Source organism: Ascaphus truei, chromosome 19, assembly GCF_040206685.1.
Source record: "Ascaphus truei isolate aAscTru1 chromosome 19, aAscTru1.hap1, whole genome shotgun sequence".
Classification (NCBI taxonomy): domain Eukaryota; kingdom Metazoa; phylum Chordata; class Amphibia; order Anura; family Ascaphidae; genus Ascaphus; species Ascaphus truei.
The window spans coordinates 35,633,181-35,655,091 of record NC_134501.1 but is presented as its reverse complement, the minus strand read 5'-3'; the positions used below and the strand labels follow the sequence as shown (position 1 = coordinate 35,655,091).

At 46.6% G+C, this 21,911-nt stretch overlaps 1 protein-coding gene across 6 annotated transcripts in view; it reads left to right on the top strand.

The window, feature by feature from the left end:
• TSNAXIP1 (translin associated factor X interacting protein 1) overlaps positions 1 to 21,911 on the top strand; it is a 93,669-nt gene that overhangs the window by 34,610 nt on the left and 37,148 nt on the right. For all 6 annotated transcript variants that reach the window (XM_075577133.1, XM_075577132.1, XM_075577136.1 and 3 more), the window contains exons 6-8: positions 4,527 to 4,723; positions 8,146 to 8,281; positions 15,411 to 15,580. In XM_075577133.1, coding sequence (XP_075433248.1) covers positions 4,527 to 4,723; positions 8,146 to 8,281; positions 15,411 to 15,580 — 503 coding nt within the window. The remainder of the gene's footprint in view (positions 1 to 4,526; positions 4,724 to 8,145; positions 8,282 to 15,410; positions 15,581 to 21,911) is intronic.

Below are 21,911 nucleotides of genomic sequence, written 5' to 3'. Positions count from 1 at the left end.
CAGACTAGGGATTCTGAGATTAGAGATTCATCTCATTCTACTGTATCTGCTGCGTTGTTCTATCCATCGCAGCAGGGATTTTCAGAGGAGCTTTCTCTTGGGTCCAAGGACCTTTCCGGGGGGCTGTGGGGAGAGGAGAGCAGAGCAATGTGAAGGGGTACCCGTTAGAAAGGAAAGATCAACAGTTTTTGTTTGTAATCGAGCAGATACGGTTGCACTTCCGCTGACACATTTTATCTGTTTCATGCACTGTTGCTGGTGTTCTTTGCACAATTCGAGCTTTACTCTAACCCAGTGTCCTTTTAGTTAAGTAACAATGGAGAGAGAAGGAGTAGATAGTCTGATACCTTTTATCGGACCAACAGGTAGTTGACATGGTGCATACGACCTTTCGAATCTCTCGGGGTTCTTCATCAGGTAGAGCAGAGATCTAGAAACGGGATATTATATACAGTATTGTGCAGGGATAGTACGTAGTTACAATGGACATGAAAGTGAGATGACAGGGTGGTTACTGGCAGGCTAGTGAAAAAATAAACAGAGGAGGCTAAACATCCTGCTAGCTACTGTTATGTGATTGGGACCTTCACGTACAGGAGTAAGATGTGGAATGGAACAATATTAGAGAGGAACGAGCCCAGATCCGACATCCCAAACCCCTGGAATCCGAGCACTTTTTTGTTAGAGCGGGAGCACCATGTGACCTGTCTCCTACTCTTTCTTTCAGTCACAAATTAGAAGAATATATATGTTTAACTTGTCTGACAGTACCAGTTACGTTAATTCAGATAATCGTTACAACACCCTTATCTGTTGGCTTCTAATGTATAATAAATATATATACCACCAACGAGTCAGTAGAAGAAACACACATGACTAGCTTAGCTGTGGAGCCAATCAGGACCTTCCTGGTGGGTGGGGCCTTCCTGGTGGGCGGGGCCTTCCTGGTGGGCGGGGCCTTCCTGGTGGGCGGGGACTAGCAGCCGATATAAATAACTGCACAGGCGGAAAAAACGTGTTTGAATCTTCCAGATTGTGCAGCTGCTTATTTCTACTCTGTCCTACCACCCCAGGGGCCGGCGCTGCCCTCTCACCCCTCACTATAATAACCCCCCCCTCCAGCACATAATCGCCCCTCCGGTCCTTAACATCCCCCCCTCCGGTCCTTAATATCCCCCTCCCTCTGGCTCATAACAAATCGACCCCCCCTACCTATTTGAGCAGTATTCACAACCTTCAAAGGGCCCCTTTGTGAGCCGTCTCAAGGCCCCTCCATGGGCCATTGCAGGCCCATTCCCAGGGCCCCGTGCAAACCTTTCCACAGCCCCTCTGCAGGCCCCCTCTGTGGTCCGTTGACAGGCCCCCTCTGTGGTCCGTTGACAGGGCCCCTCTGTGGGCGTTGTAGCAGGTCCCTTCACAGACCCCCTCGTTTAGCCTCCATGCAGTGCAGGCCATCACAGGCTCACCACCCACGTGTTCCTGCTTCCTCCTCCAGTCCTTCACTCCATACCAAGGGAAACTCCCCTCAGTCAATACCTCTTCCTCGTCCCCCCTTACCCATACCTTCTCCCCCTCCCTTACCCATACCTTCTCCCCCCTCCCTTACCCATACCTTCCCACCACCTTACACTATACCTATTTTCACCTTTTCCACCCCCCTTACCCATACCCCCCCTGCCAAAAAGCCCTGCGTTTTTCAAGAATGTTTTTTTTATTTTAAAGAAAGTATCAAACTAATAAATGTATCAGTGTAATTGGCTTCTTTAAAAAAATTTAAGTAAGGAGGAGGAGAGGGGGTATATGAAAGGGAAGGGGGAGAAATACATGGGGATGGGGTAGTGTGAGAAGGGGGAGAGAAATAGAAGGGGGAAGTGTAAGAGAAAGAGGGGGGACTCGCAAGGCCGCTGACATGGGGGGCCCCAGTGGAAACTCTAGTCCTGGGCCCAGGGCCGGCCTTACCTTTGCTGGGGCCCAAGGCAGCATGCCAGCAGCGGGGCCTTCCTCCTGCAGCGTCATGCCGTCACGGCACAACGATGTCACGGTAACGTGTCACATCGCCATAACAACGCAAAGCAACGCTGCAGGAGGATGACCTCCCACACACCTCCGCCCTCCCCCAGCTACACACACCTCCCCGAGCTACAGAAACCTCCCCCCCTCCCTACCAACCTTGGGGTGAGCAGCGGTGCGGTCCTGCGCTGGTTTGTGACTCCCCAGCTCGCTCCTCCAGCTCTCCCTTCTCCTGTCAGGTGGAATTTGGATCCCAGCACAGAGAGGAGGAGGGAGCACGCGGTCCCCAAAGGTGCAGGGCCCAAGGTAACCGCTTTGCCCTAAGGCCGGCACTGCGCCCCATGAAAGCTGTCGGCGGCCCTGTGTAATGAATATATATCATTCTCTCTTATATATATATATATATATATATATCTATATCTATATCTATATATCTCGACCAGTTGCCGTTAGCTTCACTACAAGTACGTTCTTCTATAGTTTACTCGTTTGTTGAGTAACTATATAGGCGTATACCTCCATCTGATCCGTTTCCAGCTATCAGAATTTATACTACTTAACTGTACCAGTCGGCTAATCCGTTCCAGTTGTGTTAAAATGAACACCCTTATCTATTGCCTTAAAAAAAAAATTTGAATTGCAATATATATTTTATATAGGTATACCTAGAGCAGCGGTGCGCAAAGTGGGGGTCGCTAGATATTTTTGGGGGAGCGCAGGCGCTTGCAGAGGTCCCGCGCTCTTTCCCGGGCATTTAAATTAAAGGCCGGGGGATCACGTGAGGCCTCTGCAACTCACTTACCATGATTCTGGAGATTTGCTGTGACCGTCGCCATGGCAACGCGGCGTCAAATGACGCTGCGGAGTGATGTCACACACCCGTCTCCGTGGCAATGGGGTCACGTGACCCCCGAGGCGGCATTTGACCCCCCCCAAACAAGTGGAGGGGGACGCGAGACTGAGGAGGAGCAGACATGGGGTGCAGCTAAAAAAGTTTGCTCTCCCCTGACATAGAGAATGAAATTGCCCCCATTCCGACCTGTCTCTACTATTCCATTATATGCCAGTCCTGACCTGTCTCTACTCTATCTACCAGTGTGCACTGCGTATACAGTATGTATGTATGTATGTATATCATTATTTATATAGCGTCGATAGTGTACTCAGCGCTTCACAAAGACAATACAGTACAGGGAATTATAATACAATAAGCGGGGGAAAGTCAGACCATAGGAAAGGAAATCCCTGCCCCGGAGAGCTTACAATCTAAGTGGTATGATGGGAGAGTTACAGAGACAGCGGGTGAGGGAATAAGTGCTGTAGATGGCAGTGCTTGGCCACAATGGTTGTTATGAGAGAAATGTGGGTGTGGGACAGTAGCCTTGAGTCCAGGCTATTGGGATGTTTAATTTAATTTAAGAGATGAGTTTTAAGGTTGATCGGTATTATATATATCTATATCTATCTATCCTACTTCACCTGTGCTGAAGCAGGGCTATCCTGAAAACCTGACCTGTTGGTGACCCTTGAGGACTGAAGTTGGCCACACCTGTTGTAGAGGGAAGCCGGAGACAGGAGTCAGACAGAGAAGCGTCATTCTACCACAAGTCGCCATCTGGCGTTGGTAGACACCTCACAGCCCATTGGCTGGAATAGGCTACATGGTCTCTTTCAGAAGGTGCCTTCTGCCACAAGGCTGCATTTTACATTGATGCTCAACAACAAATGAATCTGATACTGTGAAGACGTTTTAGTCATGAAAGACACACACAAAGTGATTAACATGTCATTCAGTTGGAAAACACAAATCAATAGTGAACCACCTTTCATTATTTAATGTGCTTGCCTGACAAAACTCCTTGTTAATCAATTCTTATCTATGTTTCTACCTTATCTTATATCCCATGTCCTCTCAACATCCATTGCAACCAGATATCCCTCTTACACACACTGTATGTAATATTGTGTTTCTGTATTTCTGCCATACCCGATGAAGGACCCTGAGAGGTTGGAAAGCTTGTAACATATTAACTACTTGTTGGTCCAATAAATGGATCATACCCCTTCTCCCTCCTTTGTTACTATCGATGGTTTAAAATTCATATGTAAAAAGCGTCGGCAGAATAATATGAAAATGTATTGTTCTAGAAGTGAGTATTTGTAGATAAAGGATCTGCTGGGAATGAAATATTCGTGTTTAGTATTTTTGCATGATCTCTTATGTTATTGTAAGCTAATAGTTACAAAATATTCCTTGTCTCTTACATTTAAGACTATAAGATGTTTACTTTCTGTTTATTATCTGACACCTCCCTCTTTCTTTATCCCGTAAAAAGTCTGCTGACCCTGTTTATTAATGAGTTTGCCATTTCAAGATGTTTAGGGCCATATATACTACGCAGTGCTATTTCATAAGACACCTTCCAATTTCAGAAGGCACAGGTGTCTTCAGGGCCCAAAAGGGTCATGTGTCATAGCTGCACTCAGTGAATCTGGGCCCTAATGTTTTTTTGTAGCCCACCAAAGAGAACAGATCCGCGCTCTGGAACCCTTAAAAGCAATGCTGGTGTCGGTGTCTGAGCGGTGTGACCAGAAGATACAGGCCATGCGAGACGTGGAACTATTGGAAATCAAGACTCTAAAAATGGAAAAGCTCAATCTAGTTAAGGTGATTTACCAAATGAAGGAGGAGGAGAGCTCCTTGCAGGCTCAGGTAAGTCCGTTTCTTCCAGTGATTCGGGGGTGGGGGGAGCTGGAACCCACTATCCGTTATTAATTTGGTGACCTTAAAAAATAAAAATAAATAAGTAATCACAATCCACATCAAAGTAGAACTGGGATATGGCCTTAAAGGTGATAGCTTTATTCCATATAGAAGTACACGTAAAGACCGTTCAGGTGTTGAAGCTTCTGTACGCTGTGTGGCCTAATCATTCATAAGACCATTCCAATGCATAATGTCCTGAAACCGGCATGCAATTTGATATGATACAAATCTGGCATTTTTACTGTATTAATTAAGAATGATGTATGCAGAATAATCACATGGCTTGACTTTTCATTTGCATGCAATTGCATTGTGGCACCCCATAATGGGGATTGTTCCTCGGGAAGCAGGGGGTCCCCGGACCTGAAATTAATGAGGTTCAGCTTCGGAGACCTACTGCTGCAGTAATATTTTATTAATATAGAAAGAGCTTCATTACCTTCGCGGCTAACCGCTAAGGTAATGAAGGGGTTAACCACCACTACCCAGTTTTGTTGGTGGTTTAAGGTTATAGTTGCCCCAGGGAGGTTGATTTATGCCTCCCTGGAAGGATTAACTCCTCCCTTACCTTTGCGGTTACAACATCTAAGGTAATGAAGAGGTAAACCACCACCGCAAGCCCTAACCACCCTGCCCAGGGCAACTGCCCCCTTCATCCACCCCTCTGCCACCAACACCACACAGGAATGGGCAAAGGTGCTATTAGCCAAAGATGGTGCAATAGACTCAAATCTCTCAAACAATCCAGGGGGAGCATAAAGGGGAAAAAAAGACAAACAAAACAAACAATATAAGTGCAGATGTAAGTGTATCTGAGATAAGGCACTCTATACTGCTGCGGCACAGCTTAGTCTTACTAAAGACGGGAGCTGGCCGGGCACGTGACGGGTATGTTGTTGAAAGTTGCGTGCGCGCTCCCCGCACGTTGCCCGGTCTATCCCGCCCCGCAGTAGAAAGCGCTATGGCGCTTTCTATTGAAAGCGCCCGAGGCGCTGGAAAACGGCCGCGAACCTTCCCGGTTCGTGGCGGGGTACTGCCGCGCGGCGCCCGCGGTTTTTTTTAACCGCGGTGACAGCCGTATTAGAATTAACAGTGTCGCCACTGTATATTTTTGGCTCGTATGTGCAGCCTACTCACAGGATACAGATGAATTAAAGGCACCCGTTGGGTGTGATGGATATGTACTGACAAGGGCTCCCATCGATGGCACAGACATTGGTGGAATAAGGAAACAAAAGAAAACAGCGCACAACGCCAAATAGTGAAGCAAATTTTACAATATATTATCAATTAAAGGGGTAATAAATCTGCGTACATAATAAAGGTTGGTAAAGAGCACCAATACCTGCAGCGGAGCCTGGTTGCTTAAAGGGAAACTCCCTTGGGAGCAAAGTACCGACGGATGAGAAGTCCAGAGAAGAACCCTGCCCCAGAACCAACGGAGTGGCACTACCTGAGAGAAGCAAGCACCAGACTCTCCTGACAACAGCTGCCGAGTGGTAATCAGTGTGAAACACACTAAATGCACTTTACCAACCTTTATTATGTACGCAGATTTATTACCCCTTTAATTGATAATATATTGTAAAATTTGCTTCACTATTTGGCGTTGTGCGCTGTTTTCTTTTGTTTCCATTTTCTTAGAGTGTGTGGGGTGCTGAGCCACCCCCTGTGTTTATAGCAGCAGACGCCCTTAACAGCAACACGGTTATGTGATATCATTTATTTATTTTCTATATACCTCACTGTGGGAGTTGTGGTTTATTCTTTTCCACACATTTATTTGGTTTAGTCACTGCACTGTATATTATATATTATATATAGTCATATATTTTATTTTTAGGTTAGTTAGTTAGATAGTAGCGCACAGTATTTTTTCTGTTGGTGGAATAAGATGTTGGGAGAAATGGAAAGACTACATAGTGCAGATCAATATAATAAACTATGTCTTTATGTAAAAAATATAAAACGCGCACTTACAATGTGCAGATAAAATACAGGCATATATCACTCCATAGTGAATAGATGGGTCACCGCACCGCTCACCGCCTCCCATCAGTCTGCTTCCTTCCACTGCTCGTGACGGACGCAACAGAGCAGAAACGGTCTCAACACACATCCCACGAGCAGTGGAAGGAAGCAGACTGATGGGAGGCGGTGAGCCTAACCCTAACCCTTTATACACTATTGGATTATTTTCCTATGTGTATTATTATATATTTCAACACATTTACTGGTTTATATGCACTTATAGCCGTTTGCGCCTTTGTTACTCACCTTCACGTAATCGCAGTAGACTCAAATACATTAGTATAACATATACATTTCTATCGCACAAAACTCCCCTGCAACCCTCCCGCTAGACCTAACCACCCATCCTGGGGCAACTGCAATTTTTACCCAGCCCTTCTACCACCAACAAACCGGGCACTGCTATTTAACCCCTTCATTATCTTAGCGGGTAGCCACTAAGGCAATGTAGCTGACTGTAAATGTATTTTTAGTACATAGGATTGAAGGGAGGGTTTGCCCAGAGATGGTATAAATGTGGGTCAGCTCCGGAGACCACCGGCTTCAATCCAATGTAGTAATAATTCATTTTTCTTCTTTATATGCACATCGCGAACCCGATCTTGCCACCCTTCAGGTGGCGAGATCAGAATCTGCGAGTTGCAGCCACTATGTGCATATGGGAGCTACCTGAATAGCAGTTACTTTAAAAAAATAAATAAATGCAAGTTTGAGTATTTTTGGAGCTACCACTCGGTTTCTCTGAGCAAGGGCGCTATCGATCGGGAAGAAGCAGTTTTCAAGCGAGTTTGTCATGTTATCTGAGCTCTCTGAATAACAAACGTGCTCGAAAAGTGCTCTTACCAGTCAATAAATCACTTATTGGAGCAATCGGAGTAGGCCATAAAGACTGTCCACGAAATAGCAGTCTGCTGTCTTCCAAAGGCAGGCCAGTTATGGTCACTTGCAGGCCAAGCTGACTTGCCACCAGTTTCGCCCGGCCAATGAAGCTTCCTGGGAATGGAGTTAGATTAATCAGCACTGCTACTGATTCTGCTGGCTAACATACCTTCGCAGAAAGCCCCTCTTCAATTTTTATGAGGGTTACTGCTGTGTGTTGAGTTATACCATATCATACATGTGCAGGGAAAGGGACGACACAGATTATTTGTTTCACTGTTTTATTTTTGAATTTGCTTAAGTAAATCAAATAACTAAACGTTGGAAATTATCGTTGATTGAGCCACCTGTGCTGAAGCAGGGATATCCTTAAAACCTTACCTGTTGGTGGGCCTTGAGGACGGGAGTTGGCCACACCTGTACTAGTCTCTCACATCCCTCCTTGCTCTATTCCACAGGTGTCCAAGTTGCAAAAAGAGTTGGCACATGAATATTTACTATACAGGAATGAGTGTGATGCTCGTAAGCTCCTCATTGCAGATATTAATGAGCTGAAGTATCAGCAAGAGGACATAACGTTGTCCAAAGTTCATGGTAAGTTCTTTCACATTGTACAGATGAAGTTCCCCTCTTGCCCCCTTCCCTTCCCTTGATTGGCTCTCTGATAAGGACAGGGTGGGCTAAAACACTTGATTGACAAACACTCCCCTGTTCAGAGGCCTCTTAAAAATGCAATTTGTAGTGAATTTGTCACGTACGGCACACCTGTGAGCATGTGACCTGCATACGGGACAAGGGTTAATACACAGCTCTCTAGCTGGCCCACTTTTCACCTTCCACAATGGTTCCTCAAATGAACAATATCTCCCCTCAATTCGTCCCAATATACCATCTGTCACGGACAGCACACAAGCGAGCATGTGACTTAGATATGCAATCAGGGTTAATACACACAGCTTCTAGCCAGCTCGCTTTTTGCCTCCGCAAGGTACTTTCAAATAGTTAATACTTACCCCTCACTCGATTGCAATCATATCTATACGCTTCCATCACCCAAGAAATATGCAAATAAAATATGTAATTATCTGCCAGGATCTAAGGTCCCTGTTTATTAAAGAAAAACTAAGCTATACACAAAAATCTGTTGTAGCAAAATGTGTCCAAAAATGTAAATGCTCTCTACAAAGCGTGGAAACAGTTCTTTCATAGCCCAAAGCATCAATTACTAAAGGTTTTATTTTAATACATATATAAGAATACAGTGCTTAAGTTACAGAAAAAAAGTTTATTACAAGAACATTCAGTTACAATAAATGCAGACTAGTTTCTTAAAATAAAAGGAGAAAACATAAGCAGAAATCCCTATACAGTATGTTACCATATGTCATAGGTTCTGTCCCAGAGAGGTCACTGGAGTAGAAGAGAATTCACATGTTTTGATCCCAAAACACACCTCTGTTGAATTCTGATTTTCTATTCAAACATGGCAACATTTATGCCCAGACCTTCTTGCATTGAAACACACACAAGACCCACCCCCCATTGTAAATCGGCTTCTGGGTTAACAGTTTTATGACTTAGAAGAAAAAAAAAATGTTTTGTGATATTTAAAGTCTGCCTAAATATATGAAAGGCCTCATATCTTCATTTCTCTGATACTTAGACAGAAGCCACCTTCACCGTTATGTCGGTGTACTGGACACGCAAGCCTACATATAAAATGTGACAGCCTAACATCTATTTTCGCAGGAGAAACGGTTATCTGCCTTTTACACCTCTAAGGCTGCGGCCATGGTTAACGCTGGAGAGGGCGCCAGCGTTCACTCTGCTTCTCCCCGCCGCCTGCAGCAGGAGAGATCTGTGGGAGGCGTGTCGGGGGCGTGGCCGTGACGTCACGGAGCTGGTTCGCCCTCATAGGGCGAACCGCTCACGTGACCCAGCTGCCGCCTGGCCACTGCGAGTGAAAACAGGTTTTTCTGTTTCCTCCTATATTGCGAGCGCCGGCGCCTCTGCTCTCATGCGTGTTGACGCGCTCTATAGACGGCCTCATAGAGGCACATATATGTGATCGCACCGCGCGCCCTCCTGCGCGCTGTCGCAATCACCATGCCCGCAGCCTTACCCAAGAAGTGTGTGGTATGATTTGATTTGTTCTAATAGCAACGGTGACAGATATCCATTCGTTACTCTTATGAATTGCTGTCAGGCCCATAATTTCTTATATTTCATATAGTCCCCCACAAAGTGATGTGCTGTTTTGTCACCTCTCCCTGGGATGCACAGGACCCATCTCAAGAATGTTACAGTTTACTTAGAGGCTGACAGCCCAGGATCTGGCTATCATCCCCAGCCTTCTAAACCACACATTTCACTTTTAGTGGGGCCATCATTGATACCCGACCCCCTCCCCCCCCCCCAATTAAAACTCTTTGTAGATGAGCACAGACGCAGGAAGGGTCTTGACTTGTCATAAACACAATATCTTGTATTTTTTAACATAATTTCTAACCAACGTTAACCCCTGATTAACATACTTAATATTCCCTGCCATTTTTGTTAAAGAAATAAAAAATAAAAAAACAACAGAACTAGCCAAATATTTGCTTGTTTCACAGTTACAGAAGTCAATTAGACTTAAGGAAGTCAATTAGATAGTTAACAAAAGGTTCTTTGTTTAGCCAGCTACGTGGAATTGCACCTTTAAGCAGGAGTGTTAGCTCTATGTGCGATTCCTGTGAATGAATGCCTCTTTTGGTCGTGTAGTGTCTGCAGCCATGGACATTCAAGCACAGGGTGGCAAACACTCCAGTCCTCAAGGACTACCAACAGGTCAGGTTTTCAGGAAGTCCATGGGTTGAAGATCAGCTACTCGCTGTGCTGCAAATGGGCTAGTTTCATGCCAGTCCGTTTGCAGTGTAGAGCCCGGGAGTACTTTTTGATTTACAGATCCACTTTCTAGTGAAGTAAACCTGAATGTGTTATTTGGCTTTCCTCTCCCTTTCTGTATTAATTAGTTTCCCCCCAAAGTTTAACAAATACAGAAATTGACAGGCACGGTACCACTGCTTTTTCTACACCATTTTTACTTCCGACCCTTTTCAATTTCTGCTATTTTATGTGACATCATTTTCGTATGAATGGTGTTGTGTTCAATACACAATATGTAAGGGTTTTAAAAGAAACCACATGTTGATTCATTAAGCCTCAAGCTCGGCTTGCTTGGGTGTCTTCCTTCAGACTCGGGAGTTTGTGTGCTTGGGTGTCTTCCTTCAGACTCGGGAGTGTGTGTGCTTAGGTGTCTTCCTTCAGACTCGTGTATGTATGTGTGCTTGGGTGTCTTCCTTCAGACTCGTGTGTGCTTGGGTGTCTTTCTTCAGACTCATGTGTGTTTGTGGTTATTTATGTAGCTCTGTGTGTATGTTCTGGAGTAATGATGTTTGTATGGGGTTAAGTGAAAGACCATATCTCCGGTAGGACGTCAGTGTAAATAAATAGGAGATTGTGCAATGACGGGATACTGAAATGGTGCATGGTCCCCATCATAAAATGTAGGAAGGACTAAAAGACCTTAATATATACAGCTTGGGGAGAGAAGAGAGAAGGGGGGTATGATAAAGGGTTTTAACGAGGTGCAGGAGTGAAGCATATTTCAGAGAGAGTAATATAAGAACACAAAGTCCGGAGACTTCCGGTGACATCACCACAGATGGCTGACTAGGAGAAGAGGTCCCGACACCCTCCGAAGAAATTCATCAGAAAAAGCACTTACCCCCACTAAAAACTGCTCGAAACAAGCTCCCAACACTTCACCCAAGGTTGAGGACATGGCGGGGAAGGCAAAAAAAGCCCAAAACCCGGGCACGAAGTTCTTTACCCCCGCGCCACACAGGCAGAGCCGAGTCCTGAGCTCCAAGATGGCGGCGAAGAGCCGGAGCACGCCGCGCTGAACGCGCTCCAGGAGCAATTTGACCCAGACCAACAAGGACTAAATAAAGAATTCTTTGAGTCCTTGTTCCTAAAGATGAGGAGAGGGGTCCAGGAAGATCTCGAGACGGCTTTGGAGGGAATACATTCAGACCTAGGATCCCTCTCCAAAAGGACGGGCGAATTAGAGACTAAAATGGATGGAATCCTCACTACCCAGACATCGACCCAAGATGAGGTGACCAGGTGTGGGGAAGCAATAAGTGACTTACAAAACGCTCTGGAAGACCTTGAAAATAGAGAGGGGAGACAAAATATCCGCCTCAGAAATATCCCTGAAGCTGTCTCCCACGAGGATCTCCAGACTTACCTGCGCAAGGCATTTCTGCAGCTAGTCCCAGATCTGACCGAGCACGAGCTCGTGCTCCTAATGGACCGGGCGCACCGAGCCCTGGGCCCAAAGCCGACGGACCCAAACAGCCACAGAGATGTCGTTGTGAAACTACATGCATACACCACAAAAGAGAAGATCATGGAGGCCTCCAGAGATCTGCGCAGTATACAAATAGAAGATTCGGATATACAAATCTTTAGTGACCTCTCCACGATCACTATAGCTAAAAGGAGAGAAATGAAACCCCTTACAAGTTACCTCCGCGACCGGGGGTCAAATATCGATGGGGCTTTCCTTTCAAGCTAGTTGTGCTCCGCAACGGCCGCCATTTTACCATCTCGGCCTCTGAGGACTCTAGGGATTTTCTGAAAGCCCTGGGGATTCCCTCCCCCCCCCCCGCGGGATGAAGACCGACCCCCCCGCACCGCTGCAAGACCGGACCCCTCGGATACCCCCCGAGCATCAGAATGCATAGCCAGCCAGAGACCATGCTGAGCGCCTCCAGTACCACCTCAGAAGCTATGGCTGCTGCCTGATCTACCACGCAGCTGAAGAACCACCTTCTCCCCCACTGCCACCCAGCTGCCCCAGACACCTGTTAACCCCCAGATTCTCCGACTCTGTCGGACTCTCAAGCTCCATGCAAAGAGCCGAGCACTGGAGCAAAACCCTTCCCCCCCTCCCCCGTTCCCCCCCCTTCACCCTCTCCTCCGCCCCCCCCCCCCCCCTCCTACTCCTATTCCCCCGTAAGTGCCCCCCTCTCCCCGGGGCCTCACATAATAACCCCCCCTACCTGCAGTCAAGAGGGCTGTCTGCCGAGAGGGATTACTATTGATCCGTCCTAAGTTGGTTGACTGCCCAAAGTTCCAGGTTTCCCCCCTCCCTACCTAATACCTAATCCCCGCCTACCCCCCCCCCACACCCAACCCCCCAACACATCCCATTTCACCAATATTGATGCTTAGAAATGTTTCCATATCTGTTGCGCTATCCCCCCCCCCCCACCCTGCTACAGGCACACCCCTGCTACAGGCACACTCTCTACACGCATCAAACTAGGAGGGTGTTGGACCTTGATTCCTGGTCTCGCCCCATGTTTGGCGCCCCGAGAAGTTCTCCAGGGATTTCGAACCCCCTTCCTTTATCACTACGGTGACCAAGGAAACCTCTCTTGGGCTCCCTTAAAGCCCACATTCCTTCTCCCCCTCATGTGTCCTCCATCCCCCCCCCCCCACTCACACCCCCACTCTCCGGTCTCTCCCACCCTTATGGGTCCCAACAGGGACTACATGAGCCCCCCCAGACCCTCCTCACAGAGGGCCCACTTACCCCCGACATGGGATCCAAACGGGGACCAGAGTTCTTAACTCTGGGAGCAAAATGCTTATCTAATGTCGTCAATTAAAATTATCTCCCTTAATGTGAAGGGCCTCAACTCAGTTAGAAAACGTAAACTAGCACTTCAAGAACTTAAAAAAAAACAAAGGAGACATTGTCTGCATCCAAGAAACCCACTTTAACTCGTCTGAGCCCCCTAATACGTTCAAGAACGCTTTCCCCCAAGCTTTCTTCGCATCCTCCCCCAGTAAGAAAAGGGGAGTTGCCGTTCTGATTAGAAACAACGTCCCTTTCGCCCCGACAAAGATAACACGTGACCCGGAGGGGAGATACCTAGTCCTGCAGGGCACCCTGTCGGGATCTCCTATCTCCATCATTAATGTATACGCCCCCAACGAAAAACAAGTTAAATTTCTCCAAAACCTACTCTATTCTCTGGACCAAATTTCTCTCTCCTCACTTCTCGTGGTGGGGGATTTTAATATGGTCCTTTCCCCAGACCACGACAAATCCACATTACCTACAACCCCCCATACTGCCCAAACCCAGAAAAAGGCCAAAAAATTCAGAGAAATCTTACAAAGTTTCTCCCTCGTGGATATATGGAGGACCCAGCACCTAGGTCAGAGGGACTACACGTTCTTCTCCGCTCCTCATCAGTCTTACTCGCGGATTGACTACTTTCTGGGCACCAATAATGTTCTCCAGGCATCCTCCCACTCAAACATAGGCCCAATCACATGGTCAGATCACGCCCCTTCGTAAAGAGCTCCACATATAAATGGAAACTAAACGACACCCTCCTTAACGACCCTCAGATAGTTAAGTCAATCAAGAACACAAGGCCCTGCTCTGAATCTGAAGGGTCGCAGGCTGATGGTAAATGTAAGGACGTGCATCTTCACGGAAAGGGTGGTGGATTCATGAAATACTCCCCCCCCTCCCCCCACCCAGAAGAGGTGGTAGAGGCTAATACAGTAAGGGAATTCAACAATGTTTGGGATTTGCATAAGATAATAGTATACAAGGAAGAAAACCAATGATCAAGTAAGGGGGATTTACAACAGGTGGGAAAATAGGCAGACAAGGCGGACTGAGCTGTCAATGTTTCTATGTGAATTGAGGTAGTGAACAAAGATTCACCCAGCGCTCCAGTGATAGTTTTTAGTGAAGGAAGATGCCAAATGGCAATAAATAATACATAAATAGTGCAATGAATGTGACAAATAATTGTGATGTATAAACAGGTGAAGTAAAATAAACAATAGATTTATAACCGATAACTGCTGCTTCAACCCACGATGAACCTTCCTCTTTGGTTCTTAGTAGTGGTGATGATGAAGAGTGTGAGGAGCACAGATGACCGGTAAGTGCATAAAAAAGAAGAAAAAATACAAAATAGTGGAATTCTGTATAAAATGCGGAAGGGCTGGAAAGATATAGTTCCACAGAAATCTGGCAAAAAATCGGGTGTAGGGCTGATCACAGCGAGAGATAGGGCTGGAGGCTGATGTCCAAATAAAAGGTATTTATTAAATAAACATCGAAGCAAACAGATACAGATACAGCAAACAGATACGGGCACCAGTTAGGGGATTGTTACTATTTCTCCTATGCTTTACCTTCCACAGAAATGTATACTCACATTTTCAAGAAAGATAAACAAGCATACAATCCCAAAAGGATTCTAAATTCAAGCCACACCACTGAGAGAACAACCACAAAGGATTCCATTTTGGGATTGTATGCTTGTTTATCTTTCTTGAAAATGTGAGTGTACATTTCTGTGGAACTACATCTTTCAAGCCCACCCCCATTTTATACAGAATTGAGGTAATGACTGAACAAGTGAGATTAAGGAAGGGAGTGTAAATCCAAATCAGACCAGGGAAGCCTGTGGATGGGCAGAGAAGGAGAAAATAAAGCACATTTTGGAGAGGTAGGGAAGCAACTGATCCTGAAAGCTTTGAACGATCACTTAGCCGCTGAAGCTGTTCCTATTAAATCATTAATATAAGTGTGTTGTACTTGAGTATGAGAACTATCATGACCTTTTTTCATTTGTAGATGAACATGGGGAAGACCCCGTGACCTTAGCGTTGGCATTAAAGATGGCGCGCACGGATCTCATGCAGACTCAGATTGAACTGAGCACAATGAAAGCTGACTACGGGGATGTGGTGCCAAGGAGAGACTTTGATAACCAGCAGAAGAAACTTGATGAGCTCTTGCAGAAGGTGAGGGGGTTTCACTTAGTCCTGAACCTCATGGTCCAGTAGATCCCTGCTGCTGAGAATTGGTACCAGACCAATGAGTGCTAAATTAGTTCAATGTCGTTTCACTTTGCTTGATTGAGTTCTAATAGACACATTTGTCGTCAAGTGTGAAGGTTGGTGGCGGGAAGTGCTGCTTTTTAACGAATCAACATGAGAATTCTTATTGTTTTATTGGCAAAGAAGGGTGGGTCGCCGTGCCGGTCCTTTCTTCCATACAGTAACAAAGGAGGGAGTAGGGGGTGGAGACCTTTTTATTGGACCAATAAGTAGTTATGTTACAAGCTTTCCAACCTCTCAGGGTCCCTCATCGGGTATGGCAGGAATACAGAAACACAATATTATATACAGTGTGTGTAAGAGGGGGATCTGGTTACAATGGATACATTCAGGTGAATGTTCCTCTCAACATCCATTATAACCAGATCCCCCTCTTACACACACTGTATATAATATTGTGTTCCTGGGTTCCTGCCATACCCGATGAAGGACCCTGAGAGATTGGGAAGCTTGTAACATATATACTACTTGTTGGTCCAATAAAAGGTCTCATACCCCCATACTCCCTCCTTTGTTCCTGTTGTTTTCTTTGTTATGTATACAACGATTAATACAGCAGCCTATTAGGAAACCCTCAGCCTCCCCACTTTGATATAATGTAGTGTAGATTAAACTCTGTCACAGATATGAGGGATCTGGCCCACTTTAGTTATCATCCCTACCGAGCCTTTATTATATCTTGGCATATCCCACCTTGCTCTTATCATTTTGTCAATACAGGCACATTACAAATTGTGAGAAGGGCATTTATGTTTATAGGATGTCTTCCCGGCGCTTGAGAAGATTTGAGTCTCATGCAAATGAATGGAGCTTAATTCTTCGCAAGCACAGTGAAGATGTCTTCACAGCATATTAGATTAGGGCCATGGTAGCTTTTTGTTTTTGATGAATACTCAACAGTCTAACCAACAAGAGGGTGTCCGGATTCTCTCTCTCCCTTTGAAATAGGATGTGCTTGATGTGGCATGATTATCATAGCCGCACTGGAGAGAAAACAGTGGCTTGAGCATGATTTGCTGCCTTTTCAAGTATAGCATAAAGCCACTAGAGGCCATGTTTAATATTCACCGTAGGAGTGATGAAGTAAGCCTGTCATCATTTGGCCATGTCTGGCTGTGTTAACTGCGAAGATCATCTGCTGCATTCCAGTTAGTGTGTGTTAGATTGAAATCTGCTAATGCCGGGATTCTCAACTCCAGTCCTCAAGCCCACCCCACCCCCCCAACAGGTCAGGTGTTCAGGATATCTCTGCTTCAGCACAGGTGTCTCAATCAGTGCTGAAGCAGGGGCTGATTGAGCCACCTGTGCTGAAGCAGAGATATCCTGAAAACCTGACCTCTCGGTGGCCATTGAGGAATGGTGTTCTCATCCTGTAAAGCAGGGGTTGTCAACTCCAGTCCTCAAGACACCCCAGCAGGTTATTTTTGCAGGATATCCCTGCTTCAGCAGACTCAGCCACTGATTGAGCCACCTGTGCTGAAGGACTGGAATTGAGAACCCCTGTGCTAATGACAACTTGTAGCATTGTCACTGAGGCAAGGACAAAGCGTGAGTCGCCACAATGTGCCCTGTGACATATGTCTGCTCAGCAGCCTTATTGCTTCAGCTAAATAAACAGACACACTGCATTTGCTGTCCTTTCCAGAAGAGGAGGGACGTGTTACAAATTGGATTACTATGTTGCTTTTTTGTGTAATGCTGCAGGAAGGCTGGAGACATGTTATGTTAATGTTGTGTGTGCTCTCTCTTTGACCCTGTGTCTCTTGTATTAACATTAGGCCAAGTCCATGCTGCCGCAGACCGCGCGGGGCATGATCACATTGCATTAAGGCATTGCTTGCGCCCATAGGCCGCGCTGCAGCAGGAGGGGGCACGCGCAATCAGTTGAAACTGATTTCTCAGCGCGACAGCAGGTCACGTGAGCGGTTCACCCTATGAGGGCGAACCAGCTCAGTGACGCCCCTAGACACGCCCCCACGGCGTATCTAGCATGGCCAGAAAATGCACCCGCTTCACACGGGTGATGTCACGCAGGCGCACACCTCCGCTCGGACGAAATCTGTATGGACCCAGCCTTAGATTGCAAGCTCTTTATTCCAGGGACCCATTGTTCTTATGCAATCATTTTTAGTATACAGGCGGTCCTCGCTTTTCCGCCGGAATGTGTCCCGCAAACCGCTGTCTGTTAATGGACTGTCGGATTGCGGATCAATGTTAATCGGTGGCGGTGACAATCGGATAAGCGGGTCCGGCATTGGTTAATGCGTCCAACGGACTGCATTATGTGGCGTCGGATAACGCATCCGACGGATAGCGGGACGTCAGATACAGAGGACTCGCTGTACATGTTTTTTATTGGATAGCACTGACCAGTGTATGCAGCGCTGTAAATGGAATTTTTGGAGGCACGAGTCCCTGTTACAATCTATGTTTTTGGTGCCTGAGGCACAGGGAGATAAAGTGACCCAAGGTCACAAGGAGCGGACACTGGGATTTAAACCAGGGTCCCCACTCTGTGTCTTTACTCACTGAGCCGCTCTTTCAGCAATTATCACCCCAATCTCTTGTATAACACGGAAAGAGCAGTGCTAGAGCAAAGTCATGTACTAAGCGTCTCATACAGCACTTTTGGCATAAAATTGACACAGGGAAATATGAAATGTAATTGCGCTTGTGTGCGCCTACGTACTAACCTAAACACGCGCCTTAAACGTAAAAAATATATTTTAGTGACATGAAACGCACTGGGCGCACAGAAATGAAATGCGCTGGGCGCACAGAAATGAAATGCGCTGGGCACACAGAAATGAAACGCGCTGGGCGCACAGAAAGGCAACAGGCTGGGCGCACAGAAAGGCAACGCGCTGGTGCTCCGGCAACGCGCTGGGCACACAGGCAACGCGCTGGCTGTACAGATGGGATGTACTAAAAAATGTGTGTCTGTGCGCCGAAAATAAGGTACAATGTGCGTCAAAATCTTTCACCAAGTTGAACCTGGCGTAAACCCTTAAAAGCCTGTTTATATTGTCCGCACAGAATGAAGTTGGTATATACCAATGTATTTGACACAGCGAGGACTTTTCATTATATAGGTTAGCACAATGTATTCATTTCACAGCACGACTATTATAATTCATATTACACAAATAATTGATACTTACGAATACTAGTTCTACATACAAAGTACACATCATTCGGTTTTAATTTAAATTGTACCAATCGGGTATTCAACCCGACACTCGAACAGCTTTTCAAACGATAACCATGCGTCATGTATCATGTCACATAACGACATTCATACACAGGACACACATTTTATGAAGATTTATGTTGCTTTCTAGGGCTAACATTTTGACGAACATGGTGATTGAAAAGCCACGTCAAGCGTTTGTGAAATGATTGAAGGGCAATGCATTGTAGGAAAATAGCTAAAGACCAGCCAAACGTACAAATGTGTGTTCAGATGTGACCGGTCTTACGGTTCCAGGCGGTGATATCGCTTGGGTAGGGTGACCATTTGTCCCCCTTTTGCCGGGACAGTCCCGTTTTTTTGTGTCCTGTCCCGGTTCCCTGTGTGTCCCGGATTTTGGCCCCGGTATGCGGTGGCGGTGAGGAGGATGCCGTGCGAGAGCAGGTAAGTTTTTTTCCATGTTGAATGAATGCTTGCCGGGGGGCGGGACTTAGAATGCTGAGCCTGTAGAATGAATGAATGGTTGCCGGGGGCGGGACTTAGAATGCCGGCAGGGTCGCAGGGGATTGGCTGCAGGTCAGAGGGTGCCGGGGGCGGGACTTCCGCTTCCTTCTGCAGAGCACACGTGGTGTGTGTCTCTGCCCGCTCCTGGCTCCTCTGTCGGCTGCGCAGTGTCTCCCCCCCTCTGCCCGCCCGGGGGGATAGGAGGTGGGTTTTTGTGCCTTTGCCTCCTGTCCTGGCTGTGTGTGTGTGTGTGTGTGTGCGTACCAGTGTGTGTGTGTGTACCAGTGTGTGTGTGTGTGTGTGTATCAATGTGTACCAGTGTGTGTACCAGTGTGTGTTTGTGTGTGTGTGTGTGTACCAGTGTGTGTGTGTGTGTGTGTACCAGTGTGTGTGTGTGTGTGTGTGTGTGTACCAGTGTGTGTGTGTGTGTGTGTACCAGTGTGTGTGTGTGTGTGTGTACCTGTGTGTGTGTGTGTGTGTGTACCAGTGTGTGTGTGTGTACCAGTGTGTGTGTGTGTGTGTGTGTACAAGTGTGTGTGTGTGTGTGTATCTCTGTGTGTGTGTGTATCTCTCTGTGTGTGTGTGTGTGTGTGTATCTCTGTGTGTGTCTCCCTCCCTCCCTGTCTCCCTCTCCCACCCTCCCTGTCTCCCTCTCCCACCCTCCCTGTCTCCCTCTCTCACCCTCCCTGTCTCCCTCTCCATCCCTCCCTCCCTCTCCCACCCTCCCTGTCTCCCTCACCCTCCCTCCCTGTCTCCCTCACCCTCCCACCCTGTCTCCCTCACCCTCCCACCCTCCCTGTCTCCCTCACCCTCCCACCCTCCCTCACCCTCCCACCCTCCCTCACCCTCCCACCCTCCCTCACCCTCCCACCCTCACCCTCCCTCCCTCACCCTCCCTCACCCTCCCTCCCTGTCTTATCTTAACTGCCGTATACCTACACCAAAGTAACCTATCCTGCTTTCTTCCAGATCTGACTCAAGTTTCACGCGGGAGACATTGGAAGACAGGTAGGGAACACCTCCCCTCCAGTATAGTACCTTGAGGGACTGCGGATCAGGTAAGATCCCAGGCGGGATTGCTGCTTTAGAAATTGTGAAGAGGGGGCATTCTGACACTGGTTAATGGGTTCAGAATCATTCACATCTGGGTTTTTTTTTTGTTTGATTAGTGAGGTCATCCGACACACACACACACACACACACACACACACACACACACACACACACACACACACACACACACACACACACACACACACACACACACACACACACACACACACACACACACACACACACACACACACACGTAACAAGGATTAATGGTAGTAAAGTATAAGTGTACTACAATAAATAAACTGTTATGTAAAAAAAAAAAAGTGTCCTAGTTTTTCATTTTCAACATCTGGTCACCCTACGCTTGGGGCCCCGTGGCCGCGCTGATTTTGTCTCGGGAGAATTAACGCTAAAAGGAACGGACCCCCCGCAGTGCAATCGTTGCTTCCCCCCACCACGTTGTTTTGGTCACGGCGCCGAAAACAGCGATTCTGGTCACATCTTTGCGTCTACTTGCGTAAATGTGCGTTGCATTCACAATGCTCTGATTGCATCACTGAGCAGTGTGTGGAGTATCTTTTATCATTGGAGTAATTAAGGGAGGAGTTAATCTCAAACTTTTTGATGTTGCAGACCACTTCAATGTTAATAATTGTTTGGAGAACCAGCATACCATACTTAACCATACTTAAGCTGCACTTTGTTTAGGAATATACATATATGTCTACAAATCGTTATACCACATACAGAATGATCAACATCATTAAATATGGGATACCTCATCCTAAATATACTGTACTGGAGTATACTAATCATTGATCACTTGCGTCTCCACAAGGAATGCTCAAAATATTCACCCACAACTATAATATAAAGTGTGTGTGTATGTATATATGTAAGTATGTGTGTATGTATGTATATAAATATATATATATATATATATATATATATATATATATATATATATATATATACACACACACACACACACACACACACACACACACACACACACACAGGGCCTCTTTATACATTAGGCCGACTAGGCACAGTGCCTAGGGCCTGCGAACCTTTTAGGGCCTACAACAGGCCTGCACAACTCGTAAAGCGAGAAGGGCCGAACTGCTCCAAGGAAAAAAAATTTGGGCCGCACGGGTAAAATCATCATCATCATCATCATCATCATCATCATCATCATCATCATCATCATCATCTCTCCTCCAGCACCTCTCATCATCATCCTCATATATCTCCCCCAGCACCCCTCATCATCATCCTCATATCTCCCCCAGAACCCCTCACTATCAACCTTTGCGATACTCCCCATCTATCTCTCATACACCCATCTCTCCCCCTCACCCACACACATAATACTCCCTCTCCACATCAAACACACAATACCCCCCTGCACACCACACACACCCCACCCCCCCTGCACCTCACATCATTCTCCTCCCCTGCACCTCACATCATTCTCCCCCCCTG